Source organism: Triturus cristatus, chromosome 7 (assembly GCF_964204655.1).
Source record: "Triturus cristatus chromosome 7, aTriCri1.1, whole genome shotgun sequence".
NCBI classification, from domain to species: domain Eukaryota; kingdom Metazoa; phylum Chordata; class Amphibia; order Caudata; family Salamandridae; genus Triturus; species Triturus cristatus.
Genome location: NC_140590.1, coordinates 1,300,085,741 through 1,300,106,503, shown reverse-complemented (window position 1 = coordinate 1,300,106,503; position 20,763 = coordinate 1,300,085,741). Strand labels below are relative to the sequence as shown.

The 20,763-nt window shown below is 47.0% G+C and overlaps 1 protein-coding gene across 1 annotated transcript in view; it reads left to right on the top strand.

Annotated features, from left to right (window-relative positions):
- Positions 1-20,027, top strand: part of LOC146811939 (endogenous retrovirus group 3 member 1 Env polyprotein-like) — a 34,827-nt gene extending 14,800 nt beyond the window's left edge. Inside the window, exon 2 of the mRNA XM_085618907.1 lies at positions 17,057-20,027. Coding sequence (XP_085475033.1) covers positions 18,195-19,127 — 933 coding nt within the window. The 5' untranslated portion in view covers positions 17,057-18,194 and the 3' untranslated portion in view covers positions 19,128-20,027. The remainder of the gene's footprint in view (positions 1-17,056) is intronic.
- The last annotated feature ends 736 nt before the right edge of the window (positions 20,028-20,763 follow it).

The following is a 20,763-nucleotide window of genomic DNA, read 5'->3' as shown; positions in this document are numbered from 1 at the left end:
ATCTTGGGAGCAGAAAATGTGATAGTAATAAGGTGTACCATAATGAATCCTGCCACATTGTTACTAGACCCATGTTGTAAAGAAGTGAAAAAAGAAGTTGATCATGATTGTTTGGATGTGACTGAATTGTGTACTAAGCCCCGCTCAGACATAAAGGAAGTACTCTTGACGGAATCAGATCATTTATTATTCGTAGATGGGTCATGTCTGAGCACGGAAGAAGGAGGGCTAAGTGCTGCATCTGCTGTATGTAAAATATCAGGAGTCATTGAAGCATCCTGTTTACCGAAAGTCAAGTCTGCACAAGTAGCTGAATTGGTGGCCTTAACAAAGGCATGCAAAATTGGAAAGAATTGGAGAGTAACCATATTTACGGATAGTCAATATGGTTTCGGGGTTGTGCACGACTTTGGCCAGCTCTGGATGCAAAGGGTATTTTTGACTTCTTCAGGATCTCCGATCAGAAACTGCAAAAATGTAAAGGATTTGTTGGAAGCATTACAATTGCCAAAAGAAATAGCTGTGGTAAAATGTGCTGCACATAGGTCAGGAAATGACTGTGACGGCGGGTACTAGGTATGCAGACCAAATTGCTCAATACTGTGCAAGAAATACAATTGCATTAAACAGAAAATTGGAAACAGGTGAAACCAGCTGCCAACTTATGTTTTTCTCAGCTCTTGAAAAATGGGATAAGGTCAGACAGTTGCAGGAAGAAGTTGAGGAGAAGGAAAAGGAACTCTGGATAAGGTCAGGTTGCACAAAGAGGACAGAAGACGAAGTGTGGGAATACTCAGATGGCAGACCGTCATGCCAGACTGTTTGCTTTCTCAAATGGCAAGAGTATATCATCGGACAACCCATATTGGCAAGGATGCAATGATTAGACTATTCAGACAAAATTGGTACAACCCAAAGTTTAGGGTAGTTGCATAAACCCTTTGCCAACAATGCTTAATCTGTCAGCAGCAAAATCCAGGCAGGTAGACAGTGGTCAGTTGGGGGAAAATTGGAAAGGCAGAAGGACCATTCACCAGGCTGCAGTTAGACTTCATTGAGTTGCCTCCGTGCAATGGATTGAAATATGTTCTTGTTATAGTGGGCTTGTGCTTGAGATGGGTGGAGCAAAAGGGGGTGGTGATGGACGGAGCATCAGAACCAATCAAACACTCACACCCAGTCAACAGATCTGGGTTTGATCCATCACCATTCTTTAGCCCACTCTGCCACCCCAGTTCAGACATGGCCATATGCAAATCAGTCTGACCCTGTGCCTCATGGGAACAGTCCAGCCCGAACTGCCAAGCCATGCCTTCCCTGGAATCCAGTGGCAAAGTGAGCAAGGGACTCACGTCTGAGCATACCCTGCCAACTTATGGCGAACAAAGCGGTACAAAAGGGGGTGGTGATGGACGGAGCATCAGAACCTATCAAACACTCACACCCAGTCAACAGATCTGGGTTTGATCCATCACCATTCTTTAGCCCACTCTGCCACCCCAGATCAGACATGGCCATATGCAAATCAGTCTGACCCTGTGCCTCATGGGAACAGTCCAGCCCGAACTGCCAAGCCATGCCTTCCCTGGACCGGAAACAAGCTTCCTAGGACTGGTTTTCTGGCATTTCAGCCGTCTTCAGCCAGGCTTGCTTGAATCCAGTGGCAAAGGGAGCAAGGGACTCACGTCTGAGCATACCCTGCCAACTTATGGCGAACAAAGCGGTACAAAAGGGGGTGGTGATGGACGTAGCATCAGAACCAATCAAACACTCACACCCAGTCAACAGATCTCAATCAATCAATCAAGAAATTTGTATTGCGCACTACTCACCCGGAAGGGTCTCAAGGCGCATGAGGGAGGGGGTCTGCTACTGCTCGAACAGCCAGGTCTTGAGCTGTCTCCTGAAGGCGAGGTGGTCCGGGGTCAGTCGCAGGTGGACGGGCAGGGAGTTCCATGTCTTAGCCGCCAGGTAGGAGAAGGATCTTCCTCCGGCGGTGGTTCTCTGGATGCGAGGGACGACGGCGAGGGCGAGGTTTGCGGATCGTAGCTGGTGGGTGGGTGTGTAGAAGGTCAGGCGGTCGTTGAGGTATCTTGGGCCAAGGTCGTGGAGGGATTTGTGTGCGTGGGTGAGGAGTCTGAACGTGATCCTCTTGTTGACGGGGAGCCAGTGCAGGTCCCTCAGATGGCTCGAGATGTGGCTGCGTCGGGGGACGTCCAGGATGAGTCGGGCGGAGGCGTTCTGGATACGTTGAAATCTTTTCTGAAGCTTGGCTGTTGTACCGGCGTAGAGGGTGTTTCCGTAGTCTAGTCTGCTGGTGACGAGGGCCTGGGTGACCGTCTTCCTGGTCTCGGTCGGGATCCAGCGGAAGATCTTACGGAGCATGCGAAGGTTGTGGAAGCAGGCTGAGGATACGGCGTTGACTTGTCTGGTCATAGATAGGGAGGAGTCCAGGATGACGCCCAAGTTGCGTGCGTGGTCCGTAGGCTTGGGTGCGGTGCCTAGGGCCGGGGGCCACCAGGAGTCGTCCCATGCGGAGGGCGATGGTCCCAGGATGAGGACTTCTGTCTTGTCCGTGTTCAGTTTCAGGCGGCTGATGTCCATCCATTTGGCGACGTCTTTCATCCCTTCGTGTAGGCTGGTTTTGGCGGTGTCGGGGTCTCTGGTGAGGGAGAGAATCAGCTGGGTGTCATCGGCGTAGGAGATGATGTTGAGGTTGTGTTGGCGTGCGATGGCAGCGAGGGGTTTCATGTAGATGTTGAAGAGAGTGGGGCTGAGCGATGATCCTTGCGGGACGCCGCAGATGACTCCGGTGGCCTCAGAGAGGAAAGGAGGGAGGCGTACTCTCTGTGTTCTGCCGGAGAGGTATGAGGTGATCCATTCCAGGGCCGTCCCTTGGATGCCGGTGTCGTTGAGGCGTTGGACTAGGGTGCCGTGGCAGACAGTGTCAAATGCTGCGGAGAGGTCTAGGAGGATGAGTGCCGCTGTTTCACCGTTGTCAAGCAGGGCTCGGATGTCGTCGGTGGCTGCGATGAGGGCGGTCTCGGTGCTGTGGTTGGCTCTGAATCCGGACTGTGATGGGTCGAGGGATCCGTTCGACTCGAGGAAGGCGGCCAGTTGCTTGTTGACGACCTTCTCGATGACTTTGGCGGGGAAGGGAAGGAGCGAGATGGGGCGGAAGTTCTTGAGGTCGGTCGGGTCCGCTGTTGGTTTCTTCAGCAGAGCGCTGAGCTCGGCGTGCTTCCAGCTTTCCGGGAAGGTGGCTGTGTCGAAGAAGGTGTTGATGATGTCTCGGAGGTGGGGTGCGATGGTAAAGGCGGCCTTGTTGAAGACATGGTGGGGGCACGGGTCTGTCGGCGATCCGGAGTGGATGGTGTTCATTATGCGTGTTGTGTCTTCGGGGGTCACCTTGGTCCATGTCTGGAGGATGGCGGCGGGGAGCGTAGGTTCGACCGATGGGTGCGGGGGTGAAACGCCGAAGCTGTTGTGGATGTTGGCGATCTTGCAGTGGAAGTACGAGGCGAGGGAGTCACAGAGCTCCTGTGAGGGAGTGATGTCGTTGTTGCCGGTGCTGGGGTTAGAGAACTCCTTGACGATGTTGAAGAGCTCCTTGCTATCATGGGCATTCTTGTCCAGTCGTTCCTTCAGAGATTTCTTCTTTGTGGTGCGGATGAGCTGGTGGTGTCTGCGGGTAGCGAGTTTGAGGGCGGTCATGTTGTCGGCGGTCTTGTCGAGGAGCCAGGCCTTCTCGAGGGTGCGGCAGGCCTCCTTGGAGTTCTTGAGTTCGTCGGTGAACCAGGGGGCCTTCTTGCTTCTGTGCCTGGTGAGTGGGTTCTTCAGTGGGGCGAGGTCGTCGGCGCAGGAGGGCAGCCACTGAGTGAGGTTGAGGGCTGCTGTGTTAGGGTCCGATGTCCTGACAGGTGGGTTCTGACTGAGGGAGGTGGCGAGCTGGTCGACGGTGATCTTGCTCCAGTTCCTGTGGGGAACCCGCTTCGGGTGGTGGTGGACCGTGTTCTTTTTGAAGCTGAAGTGGACGCAGCTGTGGTCAGTCCAGTGAAGTCCGGTGGAGTGGCTGAAGGTGACGTGCTTGCTGGATGAGAAGACGGGGTCGAGCGTGTGGCCGGCGTAGTGGGTGGGGGTGTTGACCAGTTGCTTCAGCCCGAGGTTGGCCAGGTTGTCCATCAGGGTGGTGGTGTTGCGGTCGTTGTTGTTCTCCAGGTGGAAGTTGAGGTCCCCGAGGAGGATGTAGTCGGCGGAGGGGAGGGCGTGCGGGCTGATGAAGTCGGCGATGTCTTCGCTGAATTGTGTGCGTGGTCCCGGGGGTCTGTAGATGAGGGTGCCTCTGAGGGTGGTCTTGGGGTTGAGGTGGATCTGGAAATGCAGGTGTTCGGCGGCGTTGAGAGTGTCGGTGGAGTCAGTCGAGATGCGAATGGTGCTTTTGTGGACGATGGCGATGCCTCCTCCGGTCTGGTTGACGCGATCTTTCCTGATGATCTTGTAGCCGTCAGGGATGGCGATGGCGATGTCGGGGGCTGAGGAGGCGTTCATCCAGGTTTCTGTGAGGAAGGCAACGTCAGGAGATGCGGTGTCGAGGAGGTCCCAGAGTTCCACGGCGTGTCTGTGGACGGAGCGGGTGTTGAGCAGGATGCACTTCAGGTGGTTGCTGTTGTCCGTCTTGGTGGGTGCGGTGCCGGTGCGGAGGCAGGAGAATTTGCAGGATCTGCAGGCGAAGGGTCCGTGGGTGTGTCCATCACCATTCTTTAGCCCACTCTGCCACCCCAGTTCAGACATGGCCATATGCAAATCAGTCTGACCCTGTGCCTCATGGGAACAGTCCAGCCCGAACTTCCAAGCCATGCCTTCCCTGGACCGGAAACAAGCTTCCTAGGACCGGTTTCTGGCATTTCAGCCGTCTTCAGCCAGGCTTGCTTGAATCCAGTGGCAAAGTGAGCAAGGGACTCACGTCTGAGCATACCCTGCCAACTTATGGCGAACAAAGTGGTACAAAAGGGGGTGGTGATGGACGGAGCATCAGAACCAATCAAACACTCACACCCAGTCAACAGATCTGGGTTTGATCCATCACCATTCTTTAGCCCACTCTGCCACCCCAGTTCAGACATGGCCATATGCAAATCAGTCTGACCCTGTGCCTCATGGGAACAGTCCAGCCCGAACTGCCAAGCCATGCCTTCCCTGGACCGGAAACAAGCTTCCTAGGACCGGTTTCTGGCATTTCAGCCGTCTTCAGCCAGGCTTGCTTGAATCCAGTGATTTTGAATTTGAGATGGGTGGAGGCATACCCCACTAGAAGAAATGACAGTCCCACAGTTGCTAAATTACTGTTGAGAGAGCCGATACCTCGATTCAGTTTTCCAGTCACTTTGGAGTCGGATAGAGGACCTCATTTTAATAATGAGATAATTTGATTAATCTGTGCTGCATTTAACATTGAACAAAAACTGCACTGTACTTATCGTTTAGAGGCTTCTGGAGTAGTTGGACAGCTTAATGGCACAACCAATTCAAGGTTAAGGAAGGTGTGTGCATCCACAATGCTAAAATGGCCAGATGCGTTGCCTCTGTTACTGATGGGTCTCAGAAGCATTCCTGACAGAAAAACAGGATTGAGTCCTCATGAGATTCTCATAGGAAGGGCAATGAGACAAGCATATATTCCTGGAAATAAATTGATGAATATAACTGATGATCCGGTATTGAACTATTGCAAAGGATTGGCTAATCTGGTGCGTTCTGTCTCTCATCAGGTTGGAGAAGACACAGTGCCAAGGCAGCCAAACCAGGCACATGATTTGAATCCTGGAGACTGGGTGTTTGGGAAGGAACACCTGAGGAAATCGTGTCTAGCACCCAGGTGGGATAAACCACTTCATGTCATACTAGTCACTACCACAGCAGTGAAGTGTGTGGGTTTACCCAATTGGATTCACGCTAGCCATACCAGAAGAGTTCCGAACCCATCTGAACCACCAGAGGAGCCACTGACTGAACAAGCTGAAACGTCAGAAATTGAAAGTTGTAAAGTCGAAGAGTCTAGAGGGATAGATTCTGAAAGACAACTATATGACGAACATCCAAGTACAAGTCAAGAGGAGTGGATACCAGTGGTTGAAATACCTGAAGTGGTTAGTAAAATAAGAAGAAGAATCAAATTAGGGGAACAGGAAGGTAGACGGGGAAAGAAGAACACACTCAGGTAGAAGTGAACCAAGCCATTCAGAAACCTGAGCAGGGCCAGGTAGGAGAAGAAGAACAAGTCCAGGCAGAAGAAGAAAAAATCGTAATAAGACCTGAACAGGATCATATAGAGGTAGAAGAACAGGTTTAGGCAGAAAAAGGACAAATTGTAATAAGACCTGAACAGGACCAGAAAGAAGAAGAACCGGTTCAGGCGGAAGAAGATATAACAATAATAAGACCTGAATAGGTACAGGTAAAATAAAAAAAATACAGAGCAAAGACAATTGGAGAGTGGAAAAGAACAAGAACAGCTTGTGCCAATACAAAGTGAAAATAAAAGAACCTTAGAAGAAGACGGAGAAGGTGAAAGTGCAGTTCAGGTCAAAAGAGTTAGAAAAGGAGATAGTCGGCCAAGTGGAGTGAAGAGACTAAGATATTACTTAAGAAAGTCAGAAAAGAAACCAGAGCAAGTATATGAAGTTACGAGTCAGACGCAATCTAAACAAACCTTAGTAAAACTCACACGAAAAAGCCTGAGATTGAGAATTCTGAACAGAAAATACAAGGCCCCTGAGTGGACCTATGTTATAATAAAAGAATGTGAAAACTTAGATTTACGTGAAGAATCAGAGAGAGTTCACGTTGCACAGATTGATGAAAACAAATTAGGACCACCTTAAAACAAAAAGACAATTTTTAAGAAAATTTAGACAAAGAAAGAAAAAGAGAAAAGAAAAGAAATGTTCTCAGATTGAAAATGGCAGAAGTTAAAAGTGACTAAACAACCAAAACGAAATCTAAGACAAAGATGTCTCAGAGTTTGTTTATGTAGTATTTTATTATTAAAATTAGTATGGTTATTTCTAACAATGGTGGTGCCTTTATTAATGGTAACAAGTAATAAGAATAATACAGTTACTAATGAGAGAGTAGATGCAGTGAAAGGAACTAAGACAGAATTATGGAAAGTAGATAAGACAATCTAAAATCATAATGAATCAGATAATGATTTGTCTTTAATTGTGTTTTCCAAATTGTTATTTCAGTACGTTAATATAATAGAGATTAGTGATTGTTATGTCTGTATGAAATTACCCTTATTAGTGTCAGAAGGGGTAACTTATCACCATATACCTTTAACATATGGTGTATCATGTAGTTTATTTTATGTAACCGGGAAACTTTAGTATTTTTATTCAAACTTAGATGGAGTGCTTTCAGAACTACCTACTTGAAAGAATATGAATCCAGTACTTAGTAGTAAAGATGCACAGTTTATGGGCAGATTTTACTTAGCAATAAGCCCAATTGATATAGTACAGGCACATAGAGATAATTTAACATGTATATTGCGTGAAGAAGAAAACATTTTTAGATTTAGTAGCGGAAAGGAGACTGGATTTAACAAAGAAAGCTGCTGAACAGAAATCCCATGTACCTCCAAGGGCCGAGAAAGAGGGAAGTTATGAAAAGGGCGAGCGTCATGCCGCAATGTCCCTAGACTTTGTGAAGAAGGGAAAATTCTGCCTCCATAGGTTGAAGACTGATTATAATAACATTTTCATTGGTTCCAGTGAATGTGAACACAACTTCCTAATTCTAGGGGGATGGGGACTAAAAGGGGGAAACGATCCAGTATTTCCAGGAGTATACTATGTATGCAGGAATAATGCCTATTTTAGGTTGCCTGCACAGTGGTACGGGAGCTGGTATTTTGGAATAGTGTTTCCGAAAATGTACCATGTGGACAGAATCAATGGAATCAATGAAATTATTAATGGACTAACACGAAGAAGAACTAGTTTTTTAGAAATAGTGGGAGATATATTTGGTGCATTGATACCCTCAGTAGGAGTCATTCTCAATTCACAGAAAATTTGCAAATTGTCAACAGTAGTTGATCATCTTTCAACTGATACTACTGGAGGATTCTTAATGATTAATACAGAAATGGTTGCAATAAGGTCTATGGTTTTACAAAATCGTCTTGCGCTTGACATTTTGTTGGCAAAAGAGGGTGGAGTCTGTGGTATGTTGAAAATCCAACATTGCTGCACTTACATTCCTGACAAAAATCAGGAAATTAAAGGGTATATTGAAAATATTACAAGAATTCATAAAGATTTGGCCCATCTGGAGGTTGACGGTGTATGGGAAAGACTAACAAGAAGCATCACATCAACAGGGAAATGGTTTACTAATTTTGGAAAGAGTTTCTTAGGACAAATAATATTGTCAGTAGTTGTGATAATGACAATAGTATTGATAGTAATGATCACAAGCAAGTGTTGCAGAAGCAAAGGAAAAAGAAGGATACATGCAGAAGGGGGAAGAGAAAGGAAAGAAACGAAAGAGGGAATATAAAGAAATTCAGTTAGAAGGGATGAAAGGCAAGCTATACAAAAAGATGACAGATTTAGAAGGAAAAGAAGTAACTGATGAAATAAGGAGAAAACTGAAGATTGCTAAAGTTGGCATCTGGGAAGGGATGGGTAATTTTGTGATGGCTCAAAAATGCTATCAGAGAGGGGTATTGATGGAGCAAGTTCTCGTAGAAAAGGAGACTTGCTCGGAAGCAATCCACTTGTTTAACTCACTAACAAAGTTATTAATCAGTTTTGTGAAAACTAATAAGCGCTACATGAACACGTGGGTTAGTGAAGCTTGCGTATGTGTGTACTAACGCAGATAACAATGAAGAAGAACTAATACCGGTTTCAACAGGGAAACTGTTGTGCACATGTGTCAACTACATCTACGTAGGATGACGAACGAATGCTTGGAAGGAAATTCTGGCGCATGAGCAGAAGATACTAAAATGGAGTCTTGATGACTCACGTGCATGGCATCTGCTTATTTGAACTAAATTAAGCTATTTTTCAAAGAGAGCTATCCTGTCTTTGAAACTAAAATAGGAATGTCTCTAGGCCTTCTAACACTACCATGACTATAGGGAGGGACATCGTGCAACGCTGTTAAAGCTAAGGAGTGCCCCTCGTAAAGCCCCTCTCTATGCGGGAAGTAGTCAATCTTACTCCTGACTTTTATGGTTTTTCAGGGTACCTAATGCCGGTTACTTATTTCCGGTATACTACTACTTTACCCCTTCGATGTAGAGTGCACACTTCTACTTGTACCATCTCCACTACACTATCTATGACCTAATCTCAGCAAGTCGCAACACACCGCTATCGCCTCTGACCTGCGGTCTCAGCTTCGCTTGAATGCTTGTAAGATCATCAACCCCCCAACTTATCATTGAAGTTAAAAAAAGACCTACAAACATTATCTACGCAAACGCTGGCCGGAAACTCTTATATCAGACACTTTTACTACTTCTAAGGGCACTGTGGTGACTGATCTTATTTTCTACCCTAAGAGAAGAGCCCAGTGGAGAAAGGCTCTAACTTCTATGCTGGAAACTAAGCTACAGGCCAAAACTCTGCACGGTTTCCATCTAACCACGGCACCCTCCCCTGCCCTTAAGGTTGAGTTAACCATCTCATTATATAATAATGATGGGAACATCCTTATTCAAGCCACGGACAGAAATCTCAAATGCCTTAACATTATCTTCATAAGGATTAAAAACACTCCTAACAACTTGACTGCTACCTCTATGCAGCACAATAACCGCACCGCTATACCTTCACTTTCTGCTTTGTATACCTCCAATAACAACACATAGTACGCACTGCACTAGCACTGACACGCCGATTATTGGCATCACAGGCCCTACACTGAGGTTCCGTGCGAGACAGAACGACACTTTTTGGGTGTTGTCGAATATGGATGAGTTTGGTGTCTACGAACCGCAAATGACGAGTCTAGTGGGTGTACGCGTTTTCGCTACGCAACCACGTATGGTTCGTCTCATTTTTAGGTATGTCCATCCGAACCCTCGGGTTCCATTTTAGATACGGCATCCATTTTGTTTCTTGCCCTCAAGTAGCCAGCGAACGGACCTTGCCCGCTCTGTGACCCTGGGATTCCCAAGCTTACACGAAGGACACGTGTTTCTTTGAGGGTGACTTTTATGATAGGGGAATGACACGGCGAAGGCAGATGGCCCCGCTCGAGGCTCATCTTACCGCGCTGGTCTATTGTTTCCGTCGTGCATGCATTGGGCACGAGGTCTTTGATCCTGCAATCAAGTTCCCGGTATCACCCTCTACACTGTTTTCTAAACTGTTATACATTCTTGTCTTTTCCTTTGCATCTGTTTCTGTCCCCTCCTCTAATTCGTTATGGTCAGAATGGAATGTGCTTAATGTGCTTTTACAGTTGGGAACCGGCAATGCTGCTGTAATTATGTTCCGGCCTCCTGAAACATGAACGCGACTCTTTTGAGGTTTATTGTGGGAACTGAGTTGTAACCTTTGTTTGTCATATTGTGCAATGACCAAAATGTGTATAAAAGGAGCGATTCACTTTTGCAATTCGAAGCAGTCTCCGAGAACCTACACGTTGTGTACTTCTTGTGATTTCTGTATCCCTGCAGTAATAAACGCTGATCTTTGACGTCGCTGGAAGTGTCCCGTGTCTCTGTGTTTCGTACGCCAGAACAGGTAACCCACGAAGGTTTCAGGTGTTGTCCCCTGACACCGCTGGGTCTTAGAATAACCCAGTCCTTCAGTTGGCGCCCAACGTGGGGCGACATCAGCGGTACCGGTCCAAAGCCCGACGATCGTGAGGAACTTCGTGTGAAATCTCCGAGGGAAGGTGCACCCCGCTTCATCGATCCAGTTGTCGAAATAAGTGGCCCAAAGACTTTTCCCGCGAAGATTCCCGCCTCCTGACGGCTGCGACGGACTGATGCCCTGACTGTCGACCTGTTTTGGCGCCTGGCGTAGTCCTTTGTACGGCGAGACGATAGACGGGCCTTCCTGGTGACGCCATTGATCTTTCAGTTAAGTATTTGTGGGTCGCTCCCAGAGGTCCTTTGTGGTTTGCATGGTTCCATTGCATTTGTGGTTCTTAGTTGTTGGTTCTTAGTTGTTGGGTTTTATTTGACGATTGCAATTGCCAAAAACCGAGGGTCTTGCATTTTTGTGCGAGGACATCATAATTCGATAGCCCTTGAAGTTTGTAAACTCGGTTAGTGTGCACGATGCCTGGCCGTAGTACTTTGTTTGGTTTCCTTAAATGTTGCAGAACGGATTCCCGGCTGGAGGATTCATGCCCGATACCTCCGGTTGGAACTCCAATTTATGAGCTCTATAGTCGCCACGGCGTAGGTCCTATCGTATATAATGAATATTGGGTTCGTTACACTAAAAATGATGGCGTCCTTAGTTGGCCATCACACGGTAGTTTCGAAACTGCCGTCTTAGATAATCTTGAAGCTAAACTGTTTAAAAAGAAGGCTAGGCCAGCCATGTTTGATTCCTTCCGGTTAAGGCGCAAAGAGGCCAAGCAGAAAGAAATCAAACAGACTAAGAAAAATAAGAGAGAAGGTGTTATTACGGTGATGCGAAATGCAGAACAGTATCAGCGAGACAAAGATGAGAAGGAGCAGGAAGTCAGTGCTAGGCTTCAACATATGGCGGTGGACAAATGTTATCCGGTGTTACCGTCTAATTCTGATAAGACGGGAGAGGAAGTGATAGAAGATTCGTTATTGTCCTATCTATTGAAATCACCACCTCCCTATGCTCCAGATACCGTGGGTCCTATGATTCCTCCTATTTCTCAACCTGCTGTTCTGGCGGCTGCAGGTCAGCCCGTCATTCCTCCTGCTCTCCCGAATCCTCTTGTGCCGCAAATTGTTCATCCTCCTTTACCGGCTTTTCTTCCTACTGCTCCTCTGCCAGTCCCTCCCCAGCCTGTCGTTCCCGCTACTCCTGCTACCCCGTCCACTTCTACTGTCTCTACTCCTACTGTTGTTGCTCCTGTACCTCCTTCTTCTTCTCCTTCTGTTTGTAGCCGTCTCCTTAATGCTGTTGCTACTCTTTATTCTCCGCTTTTTGGGCCAATACTCGAATCGACTCTTTCTGATGTTGCTCAGAGGCGCAGTCAGATTCCTGATGGTAGGGAACGTGAGTCGTTGGTAAAACTGGCGCGTAGATGGATTCGCCATCCTGTAAAGTACACCTCGCGTATAGTGTTTGAGACATTTTCTCAGTTTAATGCGCCCACACAAAGATTCGTGTTCGAAGAAATGTGTAAATCTTTGAGAGAAGAGTGGGATAATTATGCGGTTGATAATGTACCGCCCGAGGTCTCTGAGCTCCAGAATCAATTTACGACTGGTGTGATTGTAGGTGATAATGTTCGATGTGCTCTAGAGCATCTGTTATCTTTTCGATGTACAGTGCAACCTCGAGCATTATTTAAGGATGAGACTGCAGAGTGGATGTCAAACCCTGGTCAGTATCCTATGCGGGAAGTTCCCCCAGTATGGATGCCAGGTGATCCTAATGCTAATCCTGCTGTTCCAGGACGTTTTCAGAGAGTTTGGATACATCTCCCTTGGAAGCGATCGGAAGTTTTGCAGGTGAAGCAAACTTTGCCCGATCCCCGTAAAAATCCTGCAGGTTATTATAAGGAGTTGTCCCAACTAGTGGATGCTACCGTTATGAACCTTGCCGATGTTGACATGTTGTTTGGTAATGTAGTGCCTCAGCCGATTTGGGCGAAAATCCGTCATGAGAATCACGCGGCTGAGTTAGGCGGTGACTGGGCTGCTCTTGTGGCGGCAGACGCCCAGCAAGTTGGTGGGGCTAAACCCGAACAGCTTATCGCGAATTTGCCCCAGAGGATAATTCTCCTTATGAAAACACTTATGCCAGCAATACGCGTTAATTGGGACAAGTTGTCTGCGTGTAAACAAAAGAAGGATGAGAGTGTCTCCGATTTCTTTACGAGATTTGAGGAGGCATTTATTGATCATAGCGGTCAGGACATGAGCTCTGAAGGAGGTCAGCGGTTGTTTGTTGATAAATTCGTATCGAACTTGTTGCCTGAACTCAGCAACAAGCTGAAGAATTCTGAGAGTTCGTGGGCTGTTTCTACCTCTGCTCAGTTCTTAGCCACGGCCCAATACTACGAAAACAGAGAGAAAGAAGAAAGCGAACGCGCGGATAAGAAAACGAAGGATCTTAAAACTAAGGTCTTATTGCAGCAAGCGTATCCTCCGCGCTCGAATCAAAATGACTCACAACAGCCAAATCGATCACAGTCGCAGTTTTCTAGATCACAGGTGCGTAATGAATCTTCTGCACCTCGCTTTGTGTTGGGGTATAATCAATGCGCATATTGTCGAGGAGAGGGCCATTTGAAGTTTAATTGTCCAGTTTTACGTGACAGGAATAATGGTGTTTCGGCTCGAGGAGGTCGTGGTGGTCCTCAACAGGCTTCACGTGGTAGAGGTCCCGGTGTTACTCAGAATCAGGCCGAGCGTTTTGCTACTTCGTCAGACTCGCAGAATTGTTTCGATCGACGCAATCTCTCGTCTGGTAGATCTGCACAGTATCATGTGGATGACTATTATGTCGAGCGTGATGTTGATGCGGACGGTATCTACTAGGACAGCCGTAGACAGAGGAAGGGAGAAGTATCAGTTCCGGTTGATCAGAGAGGGCCTTATGTCGCAGTTGCCACATTGGGCGTAGTTGAGCCTTTTCTGTTGGACACTGGTGCAGCGAAAAGTTCCATCATGCATTCGAAACTCCCTGGCGCGCCTTTGTCTGGCTTAACGAATGTTTCCGTTGGATTCTCTGGCCCCCCCGTCAGCAATCCAGTTTCTAGCCCTTTGCCCCTTACAATTGGGTCTCATGAGCTAGAAGCTCCTTTGATTTTGACTACTGGTTGTGGTGAGAATCTTTTGGGCCTGGATTTGTTGAAACGGTTACATGCGACTTTGTATTGCTCTCCTGCGGGAGTGGAGCTTACTTTGGGTCAGCGAGTGATCTCTCCTATGTATTTGTCGATCGATAAGCTCCCACCGGAATTGAGTTCTCTTCCGGCTTCTTTGTGGGCGACAGGTCCCAATGATGTGGGCTTGCTGGATATACCACCTTATGTTGTTCAATTGAAATTCAACGCGCGATTACCGCGCATTCCTCAGTATCGTATCTCCCTTGATGGTGAACGAGCACCATTAGCGATCGTTTATGATTTGATTGCTAAAGATGTCATTGAGGAAACACGAGGTAACGTGTGTAATAGTCCTGTGTTGCCTATTTTGAAGCGAACCGATCCCTCTAAACCTCCTGTGTATCGTCTCGTTATTGACTTAAGGGAGGTAAATAAAATTGTTGTCCCACAGTTTCCCGTGGTACCAGACATTACAGCTTTACTGACTCTGATTCCAGCCTCTGCATCATGGTTCTCGGTAATCGATCTGAAGAATGCGTTCTTTAGCATTCTGATTGCTGAGGAAAGCAGAGATTTGTTCGGTTTTTCATTAGGTGGTCGTAGCTTCCGGTTCAAACGCGCACCTTAGGGCTACTGTGAGAGTCCATCAATTTACAGCCAAGCTCTTAAGAGTCAACTCGATGCGTTCGTGCTGCCAACTGGTGCGGCCTTGATTCAGTACGTTGACGATCTGTTGGTAGCTGCAGACACTGAACAGACTTGCAAGACTGCTACAGTGTCACTGTTACAACATCGTTGTGACTTACATCACAAAGTGTCACCTTCTAAACTGCAATATTGTTGTCAAGAAGTAACCTATCTCGGTCACTTATTGTCAAAGGCGGGAAGAAGGTTGACCCCTGAAAGAATGGCAGCAATTGCTCGAATGACTGTGCCAACAACTCAGAGAGACGTGCGTGCCTTTCTAGGTATCACGTCATACTGCAGACAGTGGATCCCGAACTTTTCACTGTTAGCGAAGCCATTGATAGCTCTCACATGCAAGGACGTTTCGACTCCCTTGCCATGGACGGAAGAATGTCAGAAAAGTTTTTCTGAACTTCGTGATGCGTTGTGTTCGGCTCCTGTGTTAGGTACTCCTGATTACAGTAAGCCATTTACACTATACGTCCATGAGAGGGAAGGTTGTGCGTTGAGTGTTTTGACGCAACAATTTGGTGGTAAGCAGCGTCCATGTGCATATTTTTCCTCGACCTTAGACCCGGTAGCTAGAGCGTTGCCGAGTTGCTTGAGGGCGACGGCGGCAGCTGCGGCGTCTATTCGACAATCCGCAGGTTTGGTCATGGATAATATGCTCATAGTGATGGTTCCGCATGCAGTTGACACTCTCCTGAATCGGACAAAGACTCAACATCTGACGAGTGCAAGATTGTCTGGGTATGAGCTGACCCTTTTGGCAAGTCATATACAGATCAAGCGTTGTAATGTACTGAATCCGGCGACATTGTTGCCGACTAATATGGAATCAGATGATGCACCACCACATGATTGTTATTTACGAACTGAGGAAGAAACAAAGGGTCGTGTGGACCTGAAAAACACCCCATTGACAGATCCCGATGGCACTTTGTATGTTGATGGTTCTTGCTTCAAATTGCCGAATGGCGATGTGACGACTGCGTATGCTGTAGTGACGTTGAGCACGGTTGTGGAAACTGCGAGATTGAATCAGAATTCGGCGCAAGCGGCAGAGTTGATTGCATTGACAAGAGCATGTGTTTTGTCTAAGGGAAAGCGAGTGAATGTGTTTACCGACAGTCAGTATGCATTCGGTGTTGTGCACAGTTTTGGACGATTGTGGAGAGAAAAAGGATTTATGACATCGCATGGTAAGAAGATCCAGCACGGACAGCTCGTGAATGATCTTTTGGATGCACTTACATTGCCTAAACAGGTGGCTATTGTTAAATGTAGTGCACATCGGAAAGTGACGGATGATGTTGGTCGTGGTAATGCATTTGCGGATGAGATTGCTAAGGAAACGGCTAAGAATCTTGCAACTCGAATGTATGTGACAAGTTCAACGAGATGGTCGACGGAAACTGGCATGTGTGAGGACACCGTCGAGAGTGTGAAAGCAATTCAGAACATGGCCACTGAAGCTGAAAAGACCAAATGGAAAGAAAGCACGGGAAAGTTGGATATGCATGGATGTTGGGTTGATTTGACGGAACGTCAGAGGTGGATGTTACCGGATGCGTATGTATTAGCTGTCGTGACGATGGCGCATGGGTTGTCACATATTAGTGCGAAAGGGATATGCAAGTTCTTGTCCCCCGTATGGAAAAATGATGGTATTACTAAATGTGCTGAGAGAGTGGTTAAAAATTGCATGGTGTGTTTGATGCATAATCCTGGCAAGGGCACCCCCACTCCACCTGGTCATTTTGCTCCCCCTGTTTGTCCCTTTGAGGTTATCCAATTGGACTTTATCCATATGGAGAGATGCAATAATCTGAAGTATGTTTTAGTTGTGGTTTGTGCGTTCTCCAGATGTATAGAGGCCTATCCTCTTAAGGATAACACTGCTCTGTCCACAGCGAAAATCCTACTGAAGGAATACTTTCCTCGGTATGGAATGCCACGGATTGTGTGGTCAGATAATGGAAGTGAGTTTGTGGGAAGTGTGATGCAGAGTGTATGTAAGGGCCTTGGAATTCGGCAGAAATTCCATAGTGCTAATCATCCTCAGGCAGCGGGTTTAGTTGAAGGGTACAATGGTACCCTGAAGCTGAAACTTGCAAAGATACAAGCTACGACTGGCCTATCATGGCCTGATGCCTTGCCTCTGGCTCTCCTATCAACCAGAGCGACTGTACACTCTCGAGTAGGGCTCAGCCCATATGAGATTGTGTTCGGCCGCCCTGCGAACATTTGGGGAGTACAGAGACCTAAGGCCTTTGATAGTCTTGAGTATCCAATGCTAATTGATTATCTTCATGATTTGACCACTAAACTAAGGTTAATTCACCAACAGGTCTTTGAAGCTCTACCGGCGCAGACAGAGGGTCCTGGACATCAGCTCCGGCCAGGCGATTGGGTCGTTACCCGAATATTTGGTCGAAAACGTAACTTGGAGCCAAGATTCGTGGGACCCTTTCAAGTCTTATTAACAACGAGGACTGCAGTTCGATTGGAAGGCAGGAAGAACTGGGTTCACGCCGGCCACACGAAAAAAGTACCGATCCCCTCACCAACGGATGGTTGGGTGAGAACTGGGATTGCGGCAACGGAAACTGAGACCCCTTTAAGCTTTGTGCCGTTTAGTGATGCTCAACCTGTAGGAGACAATTTGTCGCTGCCAGACACACTTGTGGAGTCATCAGTCGTAGAGAACTCAAGGTCCGAATCATCATCCACTCCACCGAACACTGATACACCGGCTGAACAATTGTTTGTAGAGCAGACTCGACCTGGAAGAAATCGATACTTTCTTCGTCCACGTAGCAAGGACTAATAAAATTTAGTTTTATATTTTTTCTTTACTGGTGCTATGAACATTATGGACAATTACATCCTTTTTTTTTTAGTTTTTTATGTGCTTTTCACTGCTGAGAGATTTGTATTAAAACTGAACGTTTTGAGAAAACCTATCATCCGGGTTACCGTAGGGCCGTGCGGGTACTCCTTTCTGTTTAGCAAGTTTCTGACACTAGGTCGGTTACTTTTGTCGATTCCTGGGAACTCCTGGGAATTGATAATCGCTACTCAGAACGAAGTGCGTCAAGAACGTACGGACGGTTTGTAGAGGATGGCATTCTCTAAGCTGTTGGAAGTAGAAAGGATGTCGACGCAAAGATCAAAGTTGCGTAAGATTGTGCGCACAAAATGTTTTCTGTTTCAGGTATTCCTACTGTTTCTGACTGTGTCTATGTTATTGGTGGGCGGAGAGTATTTTGGAATACAGTCGTTATTGCCTCCTGTTTCACCTACTCTTTCTCCTAAACTAAGCTCCGTCACCACTGTTTCCCCACATTCTTTTCATCCCCTGCCTCAACACGAACAGGTTAGACGTGCGGAATTTATGAATAACTCCTTCGTTCAACTCCTACATCAACATCAGTTGGTGATGAATACTACCAACTGTTGGGTGTGTGGGTTAATGCCACATTACCATGGATAGAGGTATACCGTATCTGGTTCTTCCCTATAGCTCCCAAGGGTCAGCTCGAGCATTCCAAACTATGTTTCGTAGTGCACTAGATTCCTACCCCGGTCGAGAGCCACGCTCTGTAAACTTTGGTCCTGGTCCGTACCACAAGCCTTTGGCGATAGCGATTGCGGATTTAGATAGGGATGTTTTTGATGCAGCGCTTATTCCAGATGAAGAGGTGCAAGCCTATAAGGATCTGAGTGAGGCTGAGTATAGTACGTCAGTGGGTGATAGACAGCTCAAGAGTTCGTCCCCAATATGGATTGTACCACACCTTGGTAATTTCTGCTTGAAAGGGTTGGGTCGAAATCCGAGAGCACAACTTGGGAACAGTGCTTGTACTGACACGTATGTTCTACCGATGCTCTCTTCCCCTGTTTTTCTGACTGCTAAGGGCACTTATTTCATATGTTATGAACGCGCATATACATGGTTACCCCGTGATTTTTCGGGTACCTGTTATATTGCGAATCTTTTACCACCGACTTTTACAGTTGCCTCAGACTATCACAAGACTAGAATTGTGAGAGGCTTTATTAGCAAAGAGGACACTGCGGGTCAAGAAGCGGGAGACTTCTTTAAGGGTTTCTTACCGTTTTGGGGACCTATGGTCAATAGTAGAAACCTGAGACAGTTGACCCGTGTGGTAGAATTGACTGCTAACATAACTGCGAGTGCTCTTGGTAATTTAACAGCTGAACTTCAGGCGGATAGACTCATGACGTTGCAGAACCGTATGGTTCTAGACGTTGTTCTTGCAGATAGAGGTGGAGTGTGCAAAGTTATCCATTCGAGTTGTTGCATTTTCATCCCTGACAACGCTCCAACTGTCTACCAAGCCATCTCGAAGTTGCACAAGATTTCCGAGTCCATACACGTGGACGAAGGTAATTAGACACTTTTAGGATGGTTTTGGGGCTTGATATCCACTTGGGGTTGGAAAATTCTGATGGTTGTAGGGGTTGTTGTGACGTTTCTGTTCACATGTTGTCTTTGTGTACAGTGTGGTCCTGCCTTATGTGGCCTCTGTGCTACAACGTGTATAAGATGGCCATCTGTTACCAAGGAGACATTGATGGATAGAATGATGTTCCAGCAACAGCTGAACGATCTGATGAATATCGAAATCGATTCTGACATTGACTAATGCTTGCCTACATGAGGGCAAAAGGAGCGTCTGAGGTTCCGTGCGAGACAGAACAACACTTTTTGGGTGTTGTCAAATATGGATGAGTTTGGTGTCTACGAACCGCAAATGACGAGTCTAGTGGGTGTACGCGTTTTCGCTACGCAACCACGTATGGTTCGTCTCATTTTTAGGTATGTCCATCCGAACCCTCGGGTTCCATTTTAGATACGGCATCCATTTTGTTTCTTGCCCTCAAGTAGCCAGCGAACGGACCTTGTCCGCTCTGTGACCCTGGGATTCCCAAGCTTACACGAAGGACACGTGTTTCTTTGAGGGTGACTTTTATGATAGGGGAATGACACGGCGAAGGCAGATGGCCCCGCTCGAGGCTCATCTTACCGCGCTGGTCTATTGTTTCCGTCGTGCATGCATTGGGCACGAGGTCTTTGATCCTGCAATCAAGTTCCCGGTATCACCCTCTACACTGTTTTCTAAACTGTTATACATTCTTGTCTTTTCCTTTGCATCTGTTTCTGTCCCCTCCTCTAATTCGTTATGGTCAGAATGGAATGTGCTTAATGTGCTTTTACAGTTGGCAACCGGCAATGCTGCTGTAATTATGTTCCGGCCTCCTGAAACATGAACGCGACTCTTTTGAGGTTTATTGTGGGAACTGAGTTGTAACCTTTGTTTGTCATATTGTGCAATGACCAAAATGTGTATAAAAGGAACGATTCACTTTTGCAATTCGAAGCAGTCTCCGAGAACCTACACGTTGTGTACTTCTTGTGATTTCTGTATCCCTGCAGTAATAAACGCTGATCTTTGACGTCGCTGGAAGTGTCCCGTGTCTCTGTGTTTCGTACGCCAGAACAGGTAACCCACGAAGGTTTCAGGTGTTGTCCCCTGGCACCGCTGGGTCTTAGAATAACCCAGTCCTTCAACACTCTGGGTGACCCGTTAGCTCCAACATGATAAAGGTTGCGCAGCCTGCCCCCTACACGTCCAACCTTGATAACTCTATCTCTTTTCCCCTTGATACAGAAACTCCCACCTACAGGGTGTTGGACTTAGATGCTGGTCCATCTCCAAGTGACCCTTTGACACCTCTGTCGGTCCCCGGTGCTTCCCCCATGGCATATCCTGAAACCAAAATGCTGGATACAAAGCCCTACCCTGGTTTAGCACAGCTCCCTCTGGCATCATCGCTGGCGGACAGTCTATCCCTGGTTGCTGACAAATCCTCGCTTGAGCTGATCTCTAGCCCCCATTGTAAATGTGGTAAGGGCCCTACTCCACCGTCCAGTTCCCTATAAACTCCAGATCACCACCCTTCGTCTTCTACTGAGGCGGCAGAGGAGTACTTAAAAGGCCGTACATAGAGGAGAAATTCGCAGACCTC